The sequence below is a fragment of the Pleurodeles waltl genome, chromosome 8 (assembly GCF_031143425.1).
Source record: "Pleurodeles waltl isolate 20211129_DDA chromosome 8, aPleWal1.hap1.20221129, whole genome shotgun sequence".
NCBI lineage: Eukaryota > Metazoa > Chordata > Amphibia > Caudata > Salamandridae > Pleurodeles > Pleurodeles waltl.
This window is the reverse complement of record NC_090447.1, coordinates 1,390,163,547-1,390,184,182: the sequence shown is the minus strand read 5'-3', so window position 1 is coordinate 1,390,184,182 and position 20,636 is coordinate 1,390,163,547. Positions and strand designations below refer to the sequence as shown.

The window sequence follows — 20,636 nt, the reverse complement described above, 5'->3', positions numbered from 1 at the left end:
CATATAAACTTGAAATTTTGTTCTTTCATGGTCAGAGCCTCCAGAAGTTGTCGACACAACAGTTATGGCTGGAAATTCAATACTGCTTCATCCACATGAAAAAGCAGCTAGAGTAAGAATGGCAGCTGAGCGGCATAGACAGGTACAGAGAAGTTCATCTGTTGGCAATTACTTAAATATGTGCTATTGTGTGACGTATGGAAACTGGAACTAAGAGAGTCACTTAGACACAAATTATTTGTTGTTTCTGGGGCAGCTCCTTGTTTCATGGTTACATGTTTCCCTGTTCCCAACTTTTACTAACGTTTAAGTATGAAATTGGATAAATGCTTGACATGTTTAAAGAACAACAATATTATTAACTGAAAATGTAAATACATTTATTTTAAATGTATTCTCTATGTGTACTGGTATTGTGATTTTAACTTATGTAAACATTTTGGGGGGGTAAAAAAATTGAAAACCTGGGGAAGCAGGTCACAGAGACAAAGCTATTTGTGGATTCTAATTGAGTAGTTTGATAGTCTGAGCCGTTAGGTGTTAATTTTGGTTTAAGAATTTGTTGGAATAGCTTTCCTCATAGAGAATTCTCACTAGGTCCATGCGCTTCCTAATTAGAAGAGCAGGATTGGTGCTGCTCTTAGGTAACACTGAGTACTGCAAGATATAAGACAAGGACCTAATAGTGCTTTTAGTGCAGCTGAGGAAGATGATGTCATGAGAACGTTAGGTCGTCTGGAATCCTTTGTCTGCCAACAGACAGGCAGCTTGTGGCTAGCTTTATTGTTGCTTTACCCAGATGACATTACAGTGATAGACTTGTCCATCCATTTCAGAATTTCTTTACGCTTTTTCAATAACGTTAACATTTGATTTTTGATGGTGGGTTCTTTCTTTTCCATGAGAAATGCAGTTCTTCACAACTCCTTACTGTCAAAGCCTGTTTTTAATATCACCCTGAAACATATCACTAACTTTTAATATTTTTCAAATCACATTTTCAACTGTAGGGTGACAACTTCTGTAGCTCACTCCCTGCCATCCTGAAATATCTTTGGAATCAAATTTGTTTCAAGGCTTTTGCCTAACCTAAGATTACTCCGGTGCCTTTGCAAAATTCAGTGCAGAAGAAAATTGATCCGGTCTTCTCTTTATGAAATAAAAAAGCCATCATGTGCATGGTCAAGCCTGGTCTGGATGCATGCAATGATAATCTTACCTCTGTAACTGAAGTATTCCCTAACTCCACATACTGCTTGTACACACCTCAGATGATTTTTTCAGGATCACATTTGCCCAGACCTTCAATACCTTCCCATCCAAGAAATATCTCAGTCCCATCTTTTTCATAAACCAATTCACAAACCTGGTCCTGGCTATCTCCTGTGCTTCAGTCACTTTCACCCAACTCATTGACTCAAGTTTGTCTTAATTCTTTGTTCAGGAGAGTGTGCTGAATATATCCGGATATATATCCACATTTAGTGCCCTCTTAATTGACAGCTGGTTGGTCCCCATAGAACAAGATTCCAGAACTCCTTTGTTATGTCACTGATTTATCATGCACAGGCTCTTGAAAACCTACCTCGCTACCAAAACCTACTAAAACACCTGTCCTGTACCTCTCGCCTAAGCAACTTTAAGCTTTCTTGTTGGTATGCTGGCATTATCAAACTCCCATTTAGTTTATTCTAGAAGCAGTTAGCTGTAAGGCACATAAAGCTCTTAATAAAGAATGTATGTGCCTAGACATGACTGCTTTAATTTTCAACTTTTTAAATTCATTTCTTCAGTCCCGCCTCCCCCCCTCCCCTTACTTTTAGAAATATGGGCCTGTAAGCAGTTAGGGATGATTTTAGGAATCTTGAAAGCCCGAAATTGGTTGGCACTTGAGTCAATCTATGTTATTCTCCACTCTCAATCCAACTGATGGTTAAAAAGGATCCTTATGCTTATTGTCTGTTTAGTTTGATCCTGTTAAGTGTGAAACAATACTGCTTGCTTTTCATAGGAATTGTTTGTGTTAAGTTATAGAGGATAAAACTATCTGATCTATTCACAAGCATTTGTATCCATGACTTTTACCATACCCAGGGATTGGTCTACCTTTTCCTCCTACAGGGGGTTACATAGAGAAATCCTTTGTACCTAGGTGGAAACTTGTATTGTAGTTACAACTTGTTTATCCAGTTTAAAAGGCCAAAACATGTTCATGGTTCCGGTTAGTGGTGAAAAACTGTGGAGGCGTGTTTGTAATAGTATGGAAGCCAGTTCTTACATTCATTCTTGCCCAAGTGCTTATTTGTAGAGTGTATTGACACCAAATGCTTCATGTTGCTAAAAATGACCAAGCAAATTGATAGTCTGTGGATGGACAGCGTAAGTTGGCAAGCTGTCATTATGACTAAGTAACTGATCAATATTCTTTTAGATAGAGTCTTTAGAACAGCAAAAGCAGCAGCAGTTGGCTTTACTCCATCAACTGGAACAGCAAAGAATAAAGTTGCAGGAGAACTTTCAGAAAGCTCAGTTACAAATTCAAGAAAGCTGTAGGAGAGAGCCCGAAGACCCAATTCAGCCAGACCCGCAGATGCTCAAGAATGTAGAAGTACCCAATGACAATAACGACGAAATCCAACAGACGGTAAGATGTCAGTTACCGCAAAGTATCAGTACCTACCCCGGCTAGTTAATCAAATGTTTTAGATTTGATCTCTATGCAGGGGTCTGAAATGCATGAAGCAAGTTCTCAACAAGAAATGTGTAGCTTACTTTCTTTTAACATTCACACACTATTGTTATATCACTACACTTGATAACAAATTGTTGTAAGTTACAAACTGTGCCACAGCCACCTAATGGTCCCTTGCTGCAGTGCTACATAAATGTGGAGAATGGATAAGATCACTGGCAGTGGTGGGGAACTGATGGGGGTGAGGGGGTTTAGTGCTTTCTTAAAGATGACAATTTCCCTTGCTCCAGTGAAAATTGCAAAAGTAATCAAAATATCTGCTTCTGATGGATGCTTCTAACCTCAGATTACTCACCTTTAGAAGGGCCGCCAGACACCTGAGATTGGATTCAGAGAATTTTCTTAAGCAATTCTTACCTGGACCGGTAATTGGAGCTGTGCTGGCCTCATACCACCCTGGAGTAATGGAGCTCTGCCACGTATAAGCACTACCCGTGTGCATTGATATCATGCTGCAAAGCTTTAGCTTGCTTCTGATTCTTTGTGGTGTGCTGTTGGGTCCCAAGGAATATCACTATCTGTTCCTTTAGGACCCATTACTGGATGCTGATCCTGGTACAGACTTCCACAAGAGTTCCCGATGCACCTCGACTCTGATACTGATTCAGCCAGTGGCGATAGAAGACCTAGTGCTGACACCCATATTTGACCTTATTTGATGTTGTCCTGAATTTGACTGATGTTGTGCTACAAGATCACATAAGAGCAACTGGTTAGTATGCAGACTGACTCTAATCCAGGGCCTCCGTCATGATGCAGAGGTTTCATTCTCTTGTTGGTTCTGACTTTGATCCTCTACTGGGGTGGGTGGGATCATTTTGGGGACGTGAAGGTCAGAGGCCTCTGGTCTCCAGCAGAAAACCAGTTCCACATCAGCCTTCAAGTGCTTTATGCCATTTGTTTGGCCTTAAAGGCGTTCCTGACGTCAAACAGTAGGAGATTTGTCCAGGATCTAGTGAAGAACATCACAGTTATGTGACACTGCAACAAGCAGGACGGGATGGGGCACTGGGCCTTCTGCCAAAAGATTTTGTGTCTCTTAGGGTGGCTAGAGCAACAGAACTTCTCCAGCATTCGATCTTTCAAATTCACATGCTTGAATCCTTCCCTGTCATCAGACTGGGAACCCTTGGTAACATCATAAATAGCAGTACATATACAATCAGGGCCACTGGAATTTTGCGATGTAATTCGGTGCATTTTGCTATAGTATTACTTCATTATTTGTCACTTTTACACTGTTTGGATGTTGGTGCCACCTCTTTTGTACCAGCTTAACACCTCAGTATATTGCAATAAGCAACAGAAAGGGGACCAGCCAACCTTTGCAAAGGACTTTCTATTGCACGGCAACACTTGTCGCTGCATTTTTTAAAACTTTTGAACTGTTTGAGCTAGAAACCATTTTTGTGCTAAAATCTGCAGATTATGTAGCAGATGATTGATTATATGGCAAATGCAGCAAATCTATAATTATGTGAAAAACGCCACGGCCACATCACATAATTCCAATGGCCCAGCCTATAATTATTCCCCTACATTGACACTCAGTGAAACTGTAATTCAACCTATCCATATCATTATAATGATCCAAACTCCAGACAGTTAGAATCTATCTCACCCAGCTGTTCCTCAACTGATGCTTCCAGCTGTCAGATTTTCTACTGCGTGTTCAGGTGTGAGGAATCCTATCTGATAGCTCAGTAGAGAGAGGAAAACTTATGGCTGAGGCAGCACTTAAAAAGTCTTTATTTCAAACATGTAAATCATGTGGAAATATGATTTATGGGATGCCTGTCTGCATTTATGTGGAAGGATGCCTGCATCCTCAACATAAACCAGCAGATGGAAGCATTTGCAAAACCTTTTCCAAATACTTTAAAGGATTGAGAGAGACTTTTGGTCTTGGCCATTTTGGAGAAAGACAATGAAAAAGGGAAAAAAATCTAGAACGCAGGATCCAGGACCCTTTGACTCTGCTGTTAAGAGTCAAACTGCTGGCCAAAAGCACTTTGATAAAGAACAAAAGAAACATAAGGTAAAGAGTGGTGATCCTGCAGAACGATACCGTGTAAAAAAGCTAAATTGGCCTCCCTGTCGGAGGTCAAGGCATCATTTTAGAAAGGTGATAAGAAAAAGTCGACAAAGCAAAAAGTGTCGGCGACGAGCAAAGATCACAGGTCGCTGACAAACACTGACGATTCCTGCTACCAATGTTAAGGCAAAATTAATGGTGGAAGGGGCCAGGTTAGGCTCCCCACCCATGAGAGAAATGTTCATGGGGGTATTACTGTAGACGAGCAAATCTTTTTTTTAATGAGAGATATTGTTGACAGGTGAGAAGCAGTCATTGAAAGATGGACTGCCAACGAGGGGCGTGGCATAGTTGAGAGAGATACTATCTCCAAGGGAAGTACCGTCGAAAAGGTGCTCACCTTCAACGATAAATTTGTTGTCGACAAAAATTACAGTCAATGAGCAAGAAACAGACCTTGGTGACACCCACAACTTCTAAGAGTCTAATGAAAGGGAGCGCTGAGGAAGTACAACCAATGCTAGAGGTAATGCTGGTGTCACCAGTATCTCTACAACCACCAACCCATTTACTACAAAACACTTCCCCTGTTGGTCAAGGTCCATCACTTTTTTATCAAGAATGCTCATAGCAAGATCTGGATCAAATGGAGGCATATTTTTAGTGAAGATAGCTCTGAGGGTGAAGGTAGAGCTAATCATCCAAGAGACTTAAATATACAATATATTGATGATGGGGTAGAGTTCGAGGATCGTTTACAAGCAGACAGAGTTCAGGGGAAACATGAATCAGAAAAGTGTGTTCAGGTACTAATGTACATGCTAACGTCATTGCAAGACACGATTGCAGATCTATATAAGAGACTAGCACCTCAGACAACACAAGAATCTGAACAAACAAAACTCCCCCAATTGCCAATTCTACAACCAGTAGATACACAAGAAGGTCAGGAGAAACAAACCTGATCAGAGGATGTAATTCCTGTGCAAGCAGCTTTAGATGAAGGAGAACAAGATGGTTGAGTGGAATCACAATTTAGTGACAAAGAAGACAAAAGTGATGAAGCAGACAATAACAGAACTAATATTCACAGTCAACCTAGGTCTCAGACCTAAGATTAAGAATGGAATCAGTTTATAGTGCAAAAGGATACTAGTCCGGAACCAGCACAAAGGATTTCGCCTCCAAATGACATCGGGGTTGATTTCATTCTCTAATAGAGAAAGCATCAGAATGTTTCAGCATACCATTCTCTCCTTGTTTTCTGTAAGGCTTTAAGGAAAAAACACATATGGGCAGACAATCAATTCCCATATTGGAACATTTATCGGAGTAAGGTTTGGCATTGATGCAAAATCCGGCAAGTAAATCTAACCAGAATTGATAAGAAATACAAGGCAACTGATGACGCAGCAGAGAGTATTTTAAATCAAGTGCATACAGATTCTGTGATATCAGCAGCTGCACAACCTCGAAGACATTCATCATCTCTCTGCACAGCACCTGCAGATAAGGAAGCCAGGAAATGGGATTCAGAGGGAAGAGAGTTAATGTGTTAGCTGATGATGTGATTAAAATTGCTAATTCATCTGCGGTCGTAGCTCGTTATGACAGGCAATTATGATGTGACATAACTCCATTCCTAGAAAAGTTGCCAAGGGAAAAAATAAAGAGAAAGCTAAGGCAATATTAAGAGATGGCAAACAAGTATTTGCCTCATTGACCGATGCCGCCACGGATGCTTCAGCATGCGCATTGAGGCAGGTTGGGAATGTAAGCCGTGGAGATATGACTGATTGTAGAGCATATCTTTGAGTCCTGAGGTCCAGGCACGTGTGATGGACATGCCATTTGATGGGAGTAATGTTTCGAAAGGAAATTAAATGAGGCCCTTCAGGTTATTAAAGTGGACACAGAGAACGCAAGTTCACTGGGTATGCTGCCACTGGGTATGCTGCAGAGCAGGCTGTTGTACAGAGGATTGAAAAAACAATACTTTCAGAAAGGACAGATAAAAATACGTCCTGTGGCCATTATGGACCGTATGGACATCAGGCAAGGCAAAGAGGACAAGACTGCTGCCAGAGTCAAGGAAGATTTGGGGAAGGGAGTCACCCCTCAAGGTGTGAGAGCAGAGGTGGAAGATCCTGACTTTCTGAAGAGGAGTACCTCCAGTATTCAGCTGCCATTCGGAGGATGGCTGCACTTTCACTACCAAGGTTGGCTGTGCATAACAACAGACAAATGGGTATTGGACATTGCAGAGCATGTTCATGTTCTGGAGTTTGTGAAAGAACTGCCACCACTGAATGAAAACCACAGACATTTAAGATGGTTGAGAACAGAAATAAATAAATTGTTGAAGAAAGCTATTGAAAGGATGCATTTAAAGAAAGTATACAAAGGATTTTATTGAAGATTATTTCTAAAAAAAATTAAATGTGTTTAATAGCGCCCAATACTAGGTTAAAGGCCACTAAACAAGTTTATAAAAACACAGAGTTTCAGCATGGTCATATTACAGGAAATTCTTCTGTTTAAAAAAAAAAAAAAAGAAGATTTTTTTAAAGTTTAGTGGACTTGGAGGATGCATATTTCAATATACCCATTAACAAGAAGTACAGGAAATATCTATGTTTTATGGTGGCAGGCCAATACTATCAGCTCAAAGCACTGCCTACTGGCCGGAGGTCAGCTCCTAAAGCTTTCATCAGGTGTCTGGCTCCAAAAGCAGTGTTTGTGAGGAGAAAGTGGGGTATGGTCTATCCATACGTGGATGATTAGTTGATAAAGGCAAGCTCATTACAAAGGAGCAGGGAGAAAACAAAGTTGACAAAGGAGGTGCTTTTGCATTTACGCCTTGCAGTAAATACCAAGAAGTCAAATATGGAACCTAGACAGGCGTTGGTGTTTCTAGGAGCAAGGATATAAACAACACAAGGAATGGTGTTCCCTTCAAAAGAAAGAGGTGAAAAGCTGATAAACCAGGTCATGTTCGCGGCAGAGAAAGAGAGAATAACTGTAAGGATGTTCAAGGCAGTGCTAGGGAAAATGTCCTCATGCATTCTTCTGGTTCCTCATTGCCGACTTCAAATGTGAATAATACAGTAGGATCTGAGCAGACAAGTGGCACCAGTAAAAAAATGGAGATTGGGACCATCTAATGATTTTAAAGAATGAGGGAAGCCTTCCACTGGTGGATGGGGAGTGAGAATATTTTCAAGGGTCAAAGCCTGGAGGAGCAGGCACCTCAGAAGTATTTGGATACAGATGTCTCCATGATTGGATAGGGAGCACTTCTGGGCAACATGAATGTACATATTATATGGTCAGGGGAGAATAGGAAATTACATATAAATGTTTTGGAACCCAAAGCTGTGGGACGCGCATTACAGGCATTTCAACATTTAGCAAAGAACTGTCAAGTAATGATAAGGACAGATAATATGACCACAATTACACATGAAAGCAAGAAGTAGCGAGGTTGTTGATTCTTTCGAGGAAGGCTCAGAAAATATGGAGCTGGGTCATTGTCAATGAAGTATCTTTGATAGCAGGGCACATTCCAGAAAGTAGACAACAGATAGGCAGACCAGTTGTGCAGGCAATTTGTATGTACCCATGAGTAGGAAATAGATTCAAGGTAATTAGACAAGAAATTCAAGAAGTGGGGAAAGCCCGATTGGGATATGTTTGCTACAGATCACAACCCCAATTGAAAAATGTTTGTGAGCAGATGGTTTTGCCAGGAAACACAGGGCAATGCTTTTACAATAGAAGGAAATTTTGTATACGCATTCCCTCTGATTCCGTTGATTGCGTTAGTAATATGCAAGGTGAGGATGGAGAGTTGTATGGCAGTTTTAGTACCACCAGGATGGCCTTGCCAACATTGGTATGCAGATCTGCTAGAGATGTGTGTGGAGAGGCCAGTGAGATTCAGACCAGATGTACAATTACCTTAGAAGGACAAGGGACGCTTCACCACAATCTGCAATCACTTCACCTTATGGCATGGCTCATCAGGACTCAGAGATTGGATGTATGAACTTACTGAGGGTTGTAGAGCAGTTTTAGAGAAAACGAGGACTGTAAAGAAATGGCTCCCTGTTGCAGTTACCCCCCACTTTTTGCCTGATACTGATGCTGACTTGACTGAGAAGAGTGCTGGGACCCTGCTAACCAGGCCCCAGCACCAGTGTTCCTTCACCTAAAATGTACCATTGTATCCACAATTGGCACACCCTGGCATTCAGATAAGTCCCTTGTAACTGGTACTTCTAGTACCAAGGGCCCTGATGCCAAGGAAGGTCTCTAAGGGCTGCAGCATGTCTTATGCCACCCTAGAGACCCCTCACTCAGCACAGACACACTGCTTACAAGCCTGTGTGTGCTAGTGAGAACAAAATGAGTAAGTCGACATGGCACTCCCCTCAGGGTGCCATGCCAGCCTCTCACTGCCTATGCAGTATAGGTAAGACACCCCTCTAGCAGGCCTTACAGCCCTAAGGCAGGGTGCACTATACCATAGGTGAGGGTACCAGTGCATGAGCATGGTACCCCTACAGTGTCTAAACAAAACCTTAGACATTGTAAGTGCAGGGTAGCCATAAGAGTATATGGTCTGGGAGTCTGTCAAACACGAACTCCACAGCACCATAATGGCTACACTGAAAACTGGGAAGTTTGGTACCAAACTTCTCAGCACAATAAATGCACACTGATGCCAGTGTACATTTTATTGTAAAATACACCACAGAGGGTACCTTAGAGGTGCCCCCTGAAACTTAACCGACTGTCTGTGTAGGCTGACTAGTTCCAGCAGCCTGCCACACCAGAGACATGTTGCTGGCCCCATGGGGAGAGTGCCTTTGTCACTCTGAGGCCAGTAACAAAGCCTGCACTGGGTGGAGATGCTAACACCTCCCCCAGGCAGGAGCTGTGACACCTGGCGGTGAGCCTCAAAGGCTCACCCCTTTGTCACAGCCCAGCAGGGCACTCCAGCTTAGTGGAGTTGCCCGCCCCCTCCGGCCACGGCCCCCACTTTTGGCGGCAAGGCTGGAGGGAACAAAGAAAGCAACAAGGAGGAGTCACTGGCCAGTCAGGACAGCCCCTAAGGTGTCCTGAGCTGAAGTGACTCTAACTTTTAGAAATCCTCCATCTTGCAGATGGAGGATTCCCCCAATAGGGTTAGGATTGTGACCCCCTCCCCTTGGGAGGAGGCACAAAGAGGGTGTACCCACCCTCAGGGCTAGTAGCCATTGGCTACTGACCCCCCAGACCTAAACACGCCCTTAAATTTAGTATTTAAGGGCTACCCTGAACCCTAGAAAATTAGATTCCTGCAACTACAAGAAGAAGGACTGCCTAGCTGAAAACCCCTGCAGAGGAAGACCAGAAGACGACAACTGCCTTGGCTCCAGAAACTCACCGGCCTGTCTCCTGCCTTCCAAAGATCCTGCTCCAGCGACGCCTTCCAAAGGGACCAGCGACCTCGACATCCTCTGAGGACTGCCCCTGCTTCGAAAAGACAAGAAACTCCCGAGGACAGCGGACCTGCTCCAAGAAAAGCTGCAACTTTGTTTCCAGCAGCTTTAAAGAACCCTGCAAGCTCCCCGCAAGAAGCGTGAGACTTGCAACACTGCACCCGGCGACCCCGACTCGGCTGGTGGCGATCCAACACCTCAGGAGGGACCCCAGGACTACTCTAAGACTGTGAGTACAAAAACCTGTCCCCCCTGAGCCCCCACAGCGCCGCCTGCAGAGGGAATCCCGAGGCTTCCCCTGACCGCGACTCTTTGAATCCTAAGTCCCGACGCCTGGGAGAGACCCTGCACCCGCAGCCCCCAGGACCTGAAGGACCGGACTTTCACTGGAGAAGTGACCCCCAGGAGTCCCTCTCCCTTGCCCAAGTGGAGGTTTCCCCGAGGAACCCCCCCCCTTGCCTGCCTGCAGCGCTGAAGAGATCCCTAGATCTCCCATTGACTTCCATTACAAACCCGACGCTTGTTTCTACACTGCACCCGGCCGCCCCCGCGCTGCTGAGGGTGAAATTTCTGTGTGGGCTTGTGTCCCCCCCGGTGCCCTACAAAACCCCCCTGGTCTGCCCTCCGAAGACGCGGGTACTTACCTGCAAGCAGACCGGAACCGGGGCACCCCCTTCTCTCCATTCTAGCCTATGTGTTTTGGGCACCACTTTGAACTCTGCACCTGACCGGCCCTGAGCTGCTGGTGTGGTGACTTTGGGGTTGCTCTGAACCCCCAACGGTGGGCTACCTTGGACCAAGAACTAAGCCCTGTAAGTGTCTTACTTACCTGGTTAACCTAACAAATACTTACCTCCCCTAGGAACTGTGAAAATTGCACTAAGTGTCCACTTTTAAAACAGCTATTTGTGAATAACTTGAAAAGTATACATGCAATTGTGATGATTCGAAGTTCCTAAAGTACTTACCTGCAATACCTTTCGAATGAGATATTACATGTAGAATTTGAACCTGTGGTTCTTAAAATAAACTAAGAAAATATATTTTTCTATATAAAAACCTATTGGCTGGATTTGTCTCTGAGTGTGTGTACCTCATGTATTGTCTATGTGTATGTACACCAAATGCTTAACACTACTCCTTGGATAAGCCTACTGCTCGACCACACTACCACAAAATAGAGCATTAGTATTATCTATTTTTACCACTATTTTACCTCTAAGGGGAACCCTTGGACTCTGTGCATGCTATTCCTTACTTTGAAATAGCACATACAGAGCCAACTTCCTACAAGGACACACTCAACAGTCAAAATATACAATAGGAAGTGTTGGAAATTTTTGCAGTGGACACGTCAGAAAAGATTGGATCCGATGTGTATGGAGCTGTATGAATTATTACCATATCTGTTGCATTTAGCAAAGTCTGGTTTGTCTTTCGGTTCAGTAAAAGTACAGCTGGCAGCAATTTCACAGTTCCTCAGAAGGCCTAACAGGGTGTTGTTATATTCACAAAGAGTAATTAAAGAATTTATGAAAGGATTATCTGAACATTTTTATAAGTATAGAAGGGGGCGTCTGAAAGGGGATTAAATACTGTATTGACGGCCTTGATGAGTAAGCTGTTTGAGCCAATTATTAAAGCAACATTACAGCATTGGACATGGAGGACAGCTTTTGTGTTGGTCATTGCATCAGCTAGAAGGGTTGGAGAGCTGCAGGCATTGAGTTGCAGAACCATACCAAGTTTTTGCAAAGGGAAGGGTGACTATGATAACAAATCCGAAACTGATACCGAAAGTACTGACTACCTTTCACTTAAGACGGAAAATAACATTGCTAATGTTTTTTGAAAAGCCAGCAGCGGCCACAGGAAAGGCCTGAAAAGATCAGTTCCTTGTTGCCTATGGCTTGGGAAGTAGATGAAATGCAGTATCCAAGCAGACAATTTCACCATGGATTGGGTCATATATTGTTACAGCACATATTGTGATGGGAATGCTGCTGAGACAGACTCAGGGTTCATTCCACAAGGGCAATGGCAAAAACAGAAGCTTACTTTGCAGGCGTATAGTTGGTGGATGTTTTCAAAGCAGCAATGTGGAAAATGACACATGCATTTCTAAAGCATTACTATTTGGACTTGCAAGGAAGCTGCAGTGGGTCAAGCAGTTCTCAGACATCTGTTCCCGTAAAGTAAGCCTCATTCCCACCTTCCACAACCTGTTGTTTAAAATTATATCGATATGGGGCGGAGCCAAGATGGCGGCGAGGTAGAAGCACTGTTGTGAAGCTATGCCGTCATAATCCGTCCGTGAGCGGCTGGTGCCGCCTAGAGCATCCCCTGCACCACCAAAGCGACTCCCTGGGTTCCGGGACCTGAGGGGAGCACCCGTCGTATCTTTCCTCTTCTCAGCAATTTCGTCAATATTACACCCAAAGGCAGCCGCCACAAGCGGCATACAACAGGTCTGCCTCCAGGGGACACTTAGCTCGTCCTGTCAAAGACTCAGCTCGCAGAGAATGATGTATCCAAGGCTCCGTCTACCCCCAACCATCCTCCCCCCCAGTTCTAGGCGGAAAGATATCTCTCTTTTTCCAACAATGGCAAACCATAACATTGGACAAGTGGGTCTTACAGCTCGTAAAGTGTGGACACACACAAGAGTTTGTCCAAATGCCTCCTCCCAATCCTCCTCGCAGAACTTCAGAGAAGTATCCAGAACAAGCTAAGAGAGAGATCAACAAAATGCTCCTCAAAGGCACAATAGAAAGAGTACCTCCATCTCAGCGAGGAAAAGGTTTTTACTCCAGATTCTTTCTCATTCGCAAAAGTGGAAGGACTGGAGACCGATCCTCTATCTCAGAGAATTAAACACCTGCTTGAGAAAACAGTCTTTCTGCATGATAAGCCTACAGGATGTCCTTCTGCGGTTGAACCAGGGAGATTTTATGTCTACCCTAGACCTAAAGGATGCATATTTCCACATATCCAGCCCACAGTCAAAACCTGAGATTCATGGTAGCCGGAAGCCATTTTCAATTTCGAGTACTTCCATTTGGCCTAAAGTCAGCTCCCAGAATATTCACGAAGTGCCTAGCTCCTATTGAAGCCTTTCTCAGGAGAAGAAAACATCAAGTATTCTCATACCTAGACGATTGGCTGATAAAAGCAGACACCTATGTAGGAGCACGCAGGTCAACAAGAAAGTGCGTTACCTTGCTCAGCAGCTTAGGCCTGATATCAACTGGGAGAAATCCAAACCTCAACCATCACGCACAATCACTTTTCTAGGTGCAAAACTGGACATTCAATCCACCATGACATGTCCCACTGTGGAAAGACAGCAGAAACTAATATCTCTAGCAAGTTCAATACAAAGAAAAGAATACATTTCAGTATGCTTCAAGTCCTTATTGAGCATGATGTCCTCATGCATACCTCTAGTTCCTCTCTGCAGACTCAAAATGCGTCCCCTGCAAGAGCAGCTCAATCTACAATGGCTCCAGGTTTCAGGAAGCTTCGAAGAGCAGATGAATATTACTCTGGCAATCACCAAAGCTCTGATGTGGTGGTCTCAGAAACATCATTTGTCTATCTTTTCTTCATCGCCCAGCACTGTGGACAATCACCCCAGATGTCTCCCTGGAGGGTTAGGGAGCGGTTTTACAAAACCTACGGATCAGTGGCAAGTGGCCGCTAGAGTTGCAGACAACGCACATCATTCTGCTAGAGCTCAAAGCGGTTCATCTAGCTTTACAGGCTTTCCTCCCAAAGATTGCCGGTTCTGAAGTGGTAATAAGAACAGACAACACCACTACGATGCATTACCTCAACAAACAGGGAGGCACAAGATCTCTTCCTCTCCCCAAGGAAGCTCAAGAGATCTGGAACTGGGCGGTGCAGGATCCTACTCACAGCAGTGCACCTTCCAGGCGTTCAGAACACGTTGGCAGACTCGCTCAGCAGGCAAAAATCAATGTGTCACAAATGGGAACTGGACGAGTCCAGGGTTAACCACATTTTTTCTCCGTGAGAAACACCCAATCTCGACCTCTTCGCCAGCAGGTTGAACTTCAAATGCCGATAGTTCGCAAGTTGGCATCACCAAAAAGGATCATGGGGAAATGCATTTTCTATAGCTTGGTCAGGAATCTTTGCATATGCTTTTCCACCAATCCCCTTGATCCCGAGAGTCCCAAGGAAGACGAAGAGAGAACCGTGCACGCTAATATTAATAGCCCCGTACTGGCCTCGTCAACATTGATTCACAGAGCTTCTTCTCCGGTCAGTGAAGCCTCACATCCCAGAATCATCTGCTAACAATGAGAAACAGACAAATCTTGCATCTGGATCCTCAATCAATGCGCTTATCAGCATGGCTCCTGAGCACAGGGAATTTGCACATTTAAACATTCTGCAAGAGTGCAGGGACATTTATCCAAGGCCAGAGCAGTCAGCACCTATAAAGCTTACTCATGTAAGTGAAAAAGGATTTGTGTGTGGTGTCATCAACAGCAAATTGATCCTCTTTCCTCATCTCCAGAACAGATATTACCTTATTTGTTACATTTAGCGCATTCAGGCCTTGCACATTCCTCTATAAAGGTTCATCTGGCGGTGATTGCGTCTTATGTAAATTCAGACTCTTCTCCTTCGCTATGGTCCTCTAGTTTGATTAAACGATATCTGAAAGGGCTTTTCAGAGTGTTTCCACCATTCAGGCCTCCTCCTCCCTCTTGGAATTTAAATATTGTTCCCACGCAAATTATGAAGCAGCCTTTCGAGCCAATTCATAGAGCTTCTACGATATTCCTCTCCTAGAAAGTTGCCTTACTTGTTGCCCTGACATTAGCCAGACGAGTCAGTGAGATACAAGCATTCTGTCCAAATCCGACAATTCCAGCAGAGAGAACATTGCACTTTTTAGACATTAAAAGATGTATTAAATTCTATTTAGACCGGGCCAAACCATTTCGCTGAACCAACCATTTGTGGCTTACAGTGCACCCAAATAGGGTCAACCACTCTCTAAACAGAGCATAGCTAGATGGACCGCCTAAGCAATTCAATTTTGCCATCAGGCAGCGGGCAAGCCACTGCAATCATCTGTCCTTGCACACTCAACACTGGCAGTTTCGTCTTCAGCAGCGCTGTTTGCTGGTGTACCGCTGCAAGACATTTGTAGAGCAGCAACTTGGATTGGAAGAGCTGCTATACGTTTACCAGACATTACTGCTTGGAAGCATTATCTCAAGGAGAGGTAGTGGTAGGACAAGCAGTCCTCAGGAATCTTTTCCAGTGAAGGTGAGCTTCTTCTTTCATCCCATCATCCTAATGTCAGGTGTAAGGAAATGCCTCCTTGGCATGGTTGCCCCCTGACTTTTTGCCTTTGCTGATGCTATGTTTACAATTGAAAGTGTGCTGAGGCCTGCTAACCAGGCCCCAGCACCAGTGTTCTTTCCCTAACCTGTACTTTTGTATCCACAATTGGCAGACCCTGGCATCCAGATAAGTCCCTTGTAACTGGTACTTCTAGTACCAAGGGCCCTGATGCCAAGGAAGGTCTCTAAGGGCTGCAGCATGTCTTATGCCACCCTGGAGACCTCTCACTCAGCACAGACACACTGCTTGCCAGCTTGTGTGTGCTAGTGAGAACAAAACGAGTAAGTCGACATGACACTCCCCTCAGGGTGCCATGCCAGCCTCTCACTGCCTATGCAAGTATAGGTCAGTCACCCCTCTAGCAGGCCTTACAGCCCTAAGGCAGGGTGCACTATACCATAGGTGAGGGTACCAGTGCATGAGCATGGTACCCCTACAGTGTCTAAACAAAACCTTAGACATTGTAAGTGCAGGGTAGCCATAAGAGTATATGGTCTGGGAGTTTGTCAAAACACGAACTCCACAGCACCATAATGGCTACACTGAAAACTGGGAAGTTTGGTATCAAACTTCTCAGCACAATAAATGCACACTGATGCCAGTGTACATTTTATTGCAAAATACACCCCAGAGGGCACCTTAGAGGTGCCCCCTGAAACTTAACTGACTGTCTGTGTAGGCTGACTAGTTCCAGCAGCCTGCCACACTAGAGACATGTTGCTGGCCCCATGGGGAGAGTGCCTTTGTCACTCTGAGGCCAGTAACAAAGCCTGCACTGGGTGGAGATGCTAACACCTCCCCCAGGCAGGAGCTGTAACACCTGGCGGTGAGCCTTAAAGGCTCACCCCTTTGTCACAGCACCGCAGGACACTCCAGCTAGTGGAGTCAATCAATCAATCAATCAAAGGCATTTGTATAGCGCACTGCTCACCCGGAGGGTCTCAAGGCGCTGGGGGGGGGGGGGGGGGAACGCTACTGCTCGAACAGCCAGGTCTTGAGTTGCTTCCTGAAGGCGAGATGGTCTTGCGTTGTCCGGAGGTGGATGGGGAGGGAGTTCCATGTCTTGGCTGCCAGGTAGGAGAAGGATCTTCCTCCGGCGGTGGCTCTGCGGATGCGGGGGACGGTGGCGAGAGCGAGGCTGGCGGAGCGGAGCTGGCGGGTGGGCTTGTGGAAGGTCAGCCTGCTGTTGAGGAACTTGGGGCCCAGGTCGTGGAGGGCCTTGTGTGCGTGGGTGAGGAGTCGGAACGTGATTCTTTTGTTGACGGGGAGCCAGTGCAGGTCTCTCAGGTGTTCGGAGATGTGGCTGTGTCGGGGGATGTCCAGGATGAGTCGTGCTGAGGCGTTCTGGATCCGTTGGAGTTTCTTCTGGAGTTTGGCGGCGGTGCCGGCGTAGAGGGCGTTCCCGTAGTCCAGCCGACTGGTGACGAGGGCCTGGGTGACCGTCTTCCTGGTCTCGGTGGGGATCCACCGGAAGATCTTTCGAAGCATGCGCAGGGTGTTGAAGCATGAAGATGAGACGGCGTTGACTTGTCTGGTCATCGAGAGGGAGGAGTCCAGGATGAAGCCTAGGTTGCGAGCGTGGTCCGTTGGCTTGGGGGTGGCTCCCAGGGCGGGGGGCCACCAGGAGTCGTCCCAGGCGGATGGTGATGATCCCAGGATGAGGACCTCCGTCTTGTCTGAGTTCAGTTTCAGGCGGCTGTTCTTCATCCATTCGGCGACGTCTTTCATCCCTTCGTGTAGGCTGGCTCTGGCGGCGTCCGGGTCGCTGGTGAGGGAGAGGATCAGCTGGGTGTCGTCGGCGTAGGTGATGATCTTGAGGTTGTGTTGACGTGCGATGGTTGCGAGGGGGCTCATATAGACGTTGAAGAGGGTGGGGCTGAGCGATGACCCTTGTGGAACTCCGCAGATGACTTCGGTGGCCGCTGACCGGAACGGGGGGAGGCGGACTCTCTGGGTTCTTCCGGCGAGGAATGAGGCGATCCACTCCAGGGCCTTCCCCTGGATGCCGGTGTTGTTCAGGCGCTGTACCAGGGTGCGGTGGCAGACAGTGTCGAACGCTGCGGAGAGGTCCAGGAGGATGAGGGCCGCAGTTTCCCCATTGTCCATTAGGGATCTGATGTCGTCTGTGGCTGCGATGAGGGCGGTCTCCGTGCTGTGGTTGGCTCGGAAGCCGGATTGCGAGTGGTCGAGGGATCCGTTGGTCTCGAGGAAGGCAGCTAGCTGTCTGTTGACGGTCTTCTCGATGACTTTGGCAGGAAACGGGAGAAGCGAGATGGGGCGGTAGTTCTTGAGGTCGGAGGGGTCTGCAGTTGGTTTCTTCAGCAGGGCACTGATCTCGGCGTGTTTCCAGCACTCCGGGAAGGTGGCGGTGTTGAAGGAGGCGTTGACGATGTCACGGAGGTGGGGTGCGATGATGTGGTCAGCCGTGTTGAAGATGTGGTGTGGGCAGGGGTCCGTAGGGGATCCGGAGTGGATGGTGTTCATTGTGCGTTTTGTGTCTTCGGTGCTGACTGGGGTCCAGGTGCGGAGGGTGGCGGTGGGGGGGCATCGGTTCGGTGGTGGGGTTTGTGGTTGGTGGGCCGAAGCTGTTGTGAATGTTGGCGATCTTGTCGTGGAAGAAGGCTGCGAGGGAGTCGCAGAGGTCTTGCGAGGGAGTGATGTCATTGTTTCCGGCGTCGGGGTTGGAGAGCTCTTTGACGATGCTGAAGAGTTCCTTGCTGTTGTGGGTGTTGTTGTCCAGTCGTTCCTTGAAGGCTGTCTTCTTTGTGGCGCGGATCAGTTGGTGGTGTTTGCGGGTGGCGTGTTTGAGGGCCGTCATGTTGTCTGTGGTCTGGTTGGTGCGCCAGGTGTTCTCGAGGGAGCGGCAGTTCTTCTTGGAGGTGATGAGCTCGTCGGTGAACCAGGAGGCTTTCTTGCTGCTGCGTCTGCTGGGGGGGTTCTTCTTCAGTGGTGCGAGGGCGTCTGCGCAGTTGGCGATCCACTGTGTGAGGTTGTTGGCGGCTTCGTTGGGGTCCGTTGAGCTGGTGGGGGGGTTCTGGCTGAGGAAGGTGGTGAGCTGGTCGCCGGTGATCTTGTTCCAGCTCCTGCGGGGGGTTTGTTGAGGGTGGTGGTGGGTCGTCGTTTTACTGAAGCTGAAGTGGACGCAGCTGTGGTCAGTCCACTGGAGATTGGTGGAGTGGCTGAAGGTGACATATTTGCTGGATGAGAAGACTGGGTCAAGCGTGTGGCCGGCGTGGTGTGTAGGGGTGGTTACCAGTTGCTTGAGTCCGAGGTTGGCCAGGTTGTCCAGTAGAGCAGTGGTGTTGCGGTCCTTGTCGTCCTCCAGGTGGAAGTTGAGGTCCCCCAGGAGGATGTAGTCGGTGGAATTGATGGCGTGGGGGCTGACGAAGTCTGTGATGTCTTCGCTGAACTGTGTGCGTGGTCCCGGTGGTCTGTAGATGACTTTTGGCGGCAAGGCCGGAGAAAATGATGAGAACAACAAGGAGGAGTCACTGGCCAGTCAGGACAGCCCCTAAGGTGTCCTGAGCTGAGGTGACTCTAACTTTTAGAAATCCTCCATCTTGCAGATGGAGGATTCCCCCAATAGGGTTAGGATTGTGACCCCCTCCCCTTGGGAGGAGGCACAAAGAGGGTGTACCCACCCTCAGGGCTAGTAGCCATTGGCTACTAACCCCCCAGACCTAAACACGCCCTTAAATTTAGTATTTAAGGGCTACCCTGAACCCTAGAAAAATTAGATTCCTGCAACAACAAGAAGGACTGCCTAGCTGAAAACCCCTGCAGAGGAAGACCAGAAGACAACAACTGCCTTGGCTCCAGAAACTCACCGGCCTGTCTCCTGCCTTCCAAAGAACTCTGCTCCAGCGACGCCTTCCAAAGGGACCAGCGACCTCTGAATCCTCTGAGGACTGCCCTGCTTCGACGACGACAAGAAACTCCCGAGGACAGCGGACCTGCTCCAAAAAGACTGCAACTTTATCCAAAGGAGCAGCTTTAAAGAACCCTGCAATCTCCCCGCAAGAAGCGTGAGACTTGCAACACTTCACCCGGCGACCCCGACTCGGCTGGTGGAGAACCAACACCTCAGGGAGGACCCCCGGACTACTCTACGACTGTGAGTACCAAAACCTGTCCCCCCTGAGCCCCCACAGCGCCGCCTGCAGAAGGAATCCCGAGGCTTCCCCTGACCGCGACTCTCTGAAACCTAAGTCCCGACGCCTGGAAAAGACCCTGCACCCGCAGCCCCCAGGACCTGAAGGACCGGACTTTCACTGCAGAAGTGACCCCCAGGAGTCCCTCTCCCTTGCCCAAGTGGAGGTTTCCCTGAGGAAGCCCCCCCTTGCCTGCCTGCAGCGCTGAAGAGATCCCTTGATCTCTCATTGACTTCCATTGCAAACCCGACGCTTGTTCTAACACTGCACCCGGCCGCCCCCGCGCCGCTGAGGGTGAAATTTCTGTGTGGGCTTGTGTCCCCCCCGGTGCCCTACAAAACCCCCCTGGTCTGCCCTCCGAAGACGCGGGTACTTACCTGCTGGCAGACTGGAACCGGGGCACCCCCTTCTCTCCATTGAAGCCTATGCGTTTTGGGCACCACTTTGAACTCTGCACCTGACCGGCCCTGAGCTGCTGGTGTGGTAACTTTGGGGTTGCTCTGAACCCCCAACGGTGGGCTACCTTGGACCAAGAACTGAACCCTGTAAGTGTCTTACTTACCTGGTAAAACTAACAAAAACTTACCTCCCCCAGGAACTGTGAAAATTGCACTAAGTGTCCACTTTTAAAATAGCTATTTGTGAATAACTTGAAAAGTATACATGCAATTGAAATGATTCAAAGTTCCTAATGTACTTACCTGCAATACCTTTCAAACAAGATATTACATGTTAAATTTGAACCTGTGGTTCTTAAAATAAACTAAGAAAAGATATTTTTCTATAACAAAACCTATTGGCTGGATTTGTCTCTGAGTGTGTGTACC

At 46.8% G+C, this 20,636-nt stretch overlaps 1 protein-coding gene across 3 annotated transcripts in view; it reads left to right on the top strand.

The window, feature by feature from the left end:
* Positions 1 to 20,636, top strand: part of CEP295 (centrosomal protein 295) — a 541,368-nt gene that overhangs the window by 294,193 nt on the left and 226,539 nt on the right. For all 3 annotated transcript variants that reach the window (XM_069202438.1, XM_069202439.1, XM_069202440.1), the window contains 2 exons: positions 36 to 142; positions 2,432 to 2,644. In XM_069202438.1, coding sequence (XP_069058539.1) covers positions 36 to 142; positions 2,432 to 2,644 — 320 coding nt within the window. The remainder of the gene's footprint in view (positions 1 to 35; positions 143 to 2,431; positions 2,645 to 20,636) is intronic.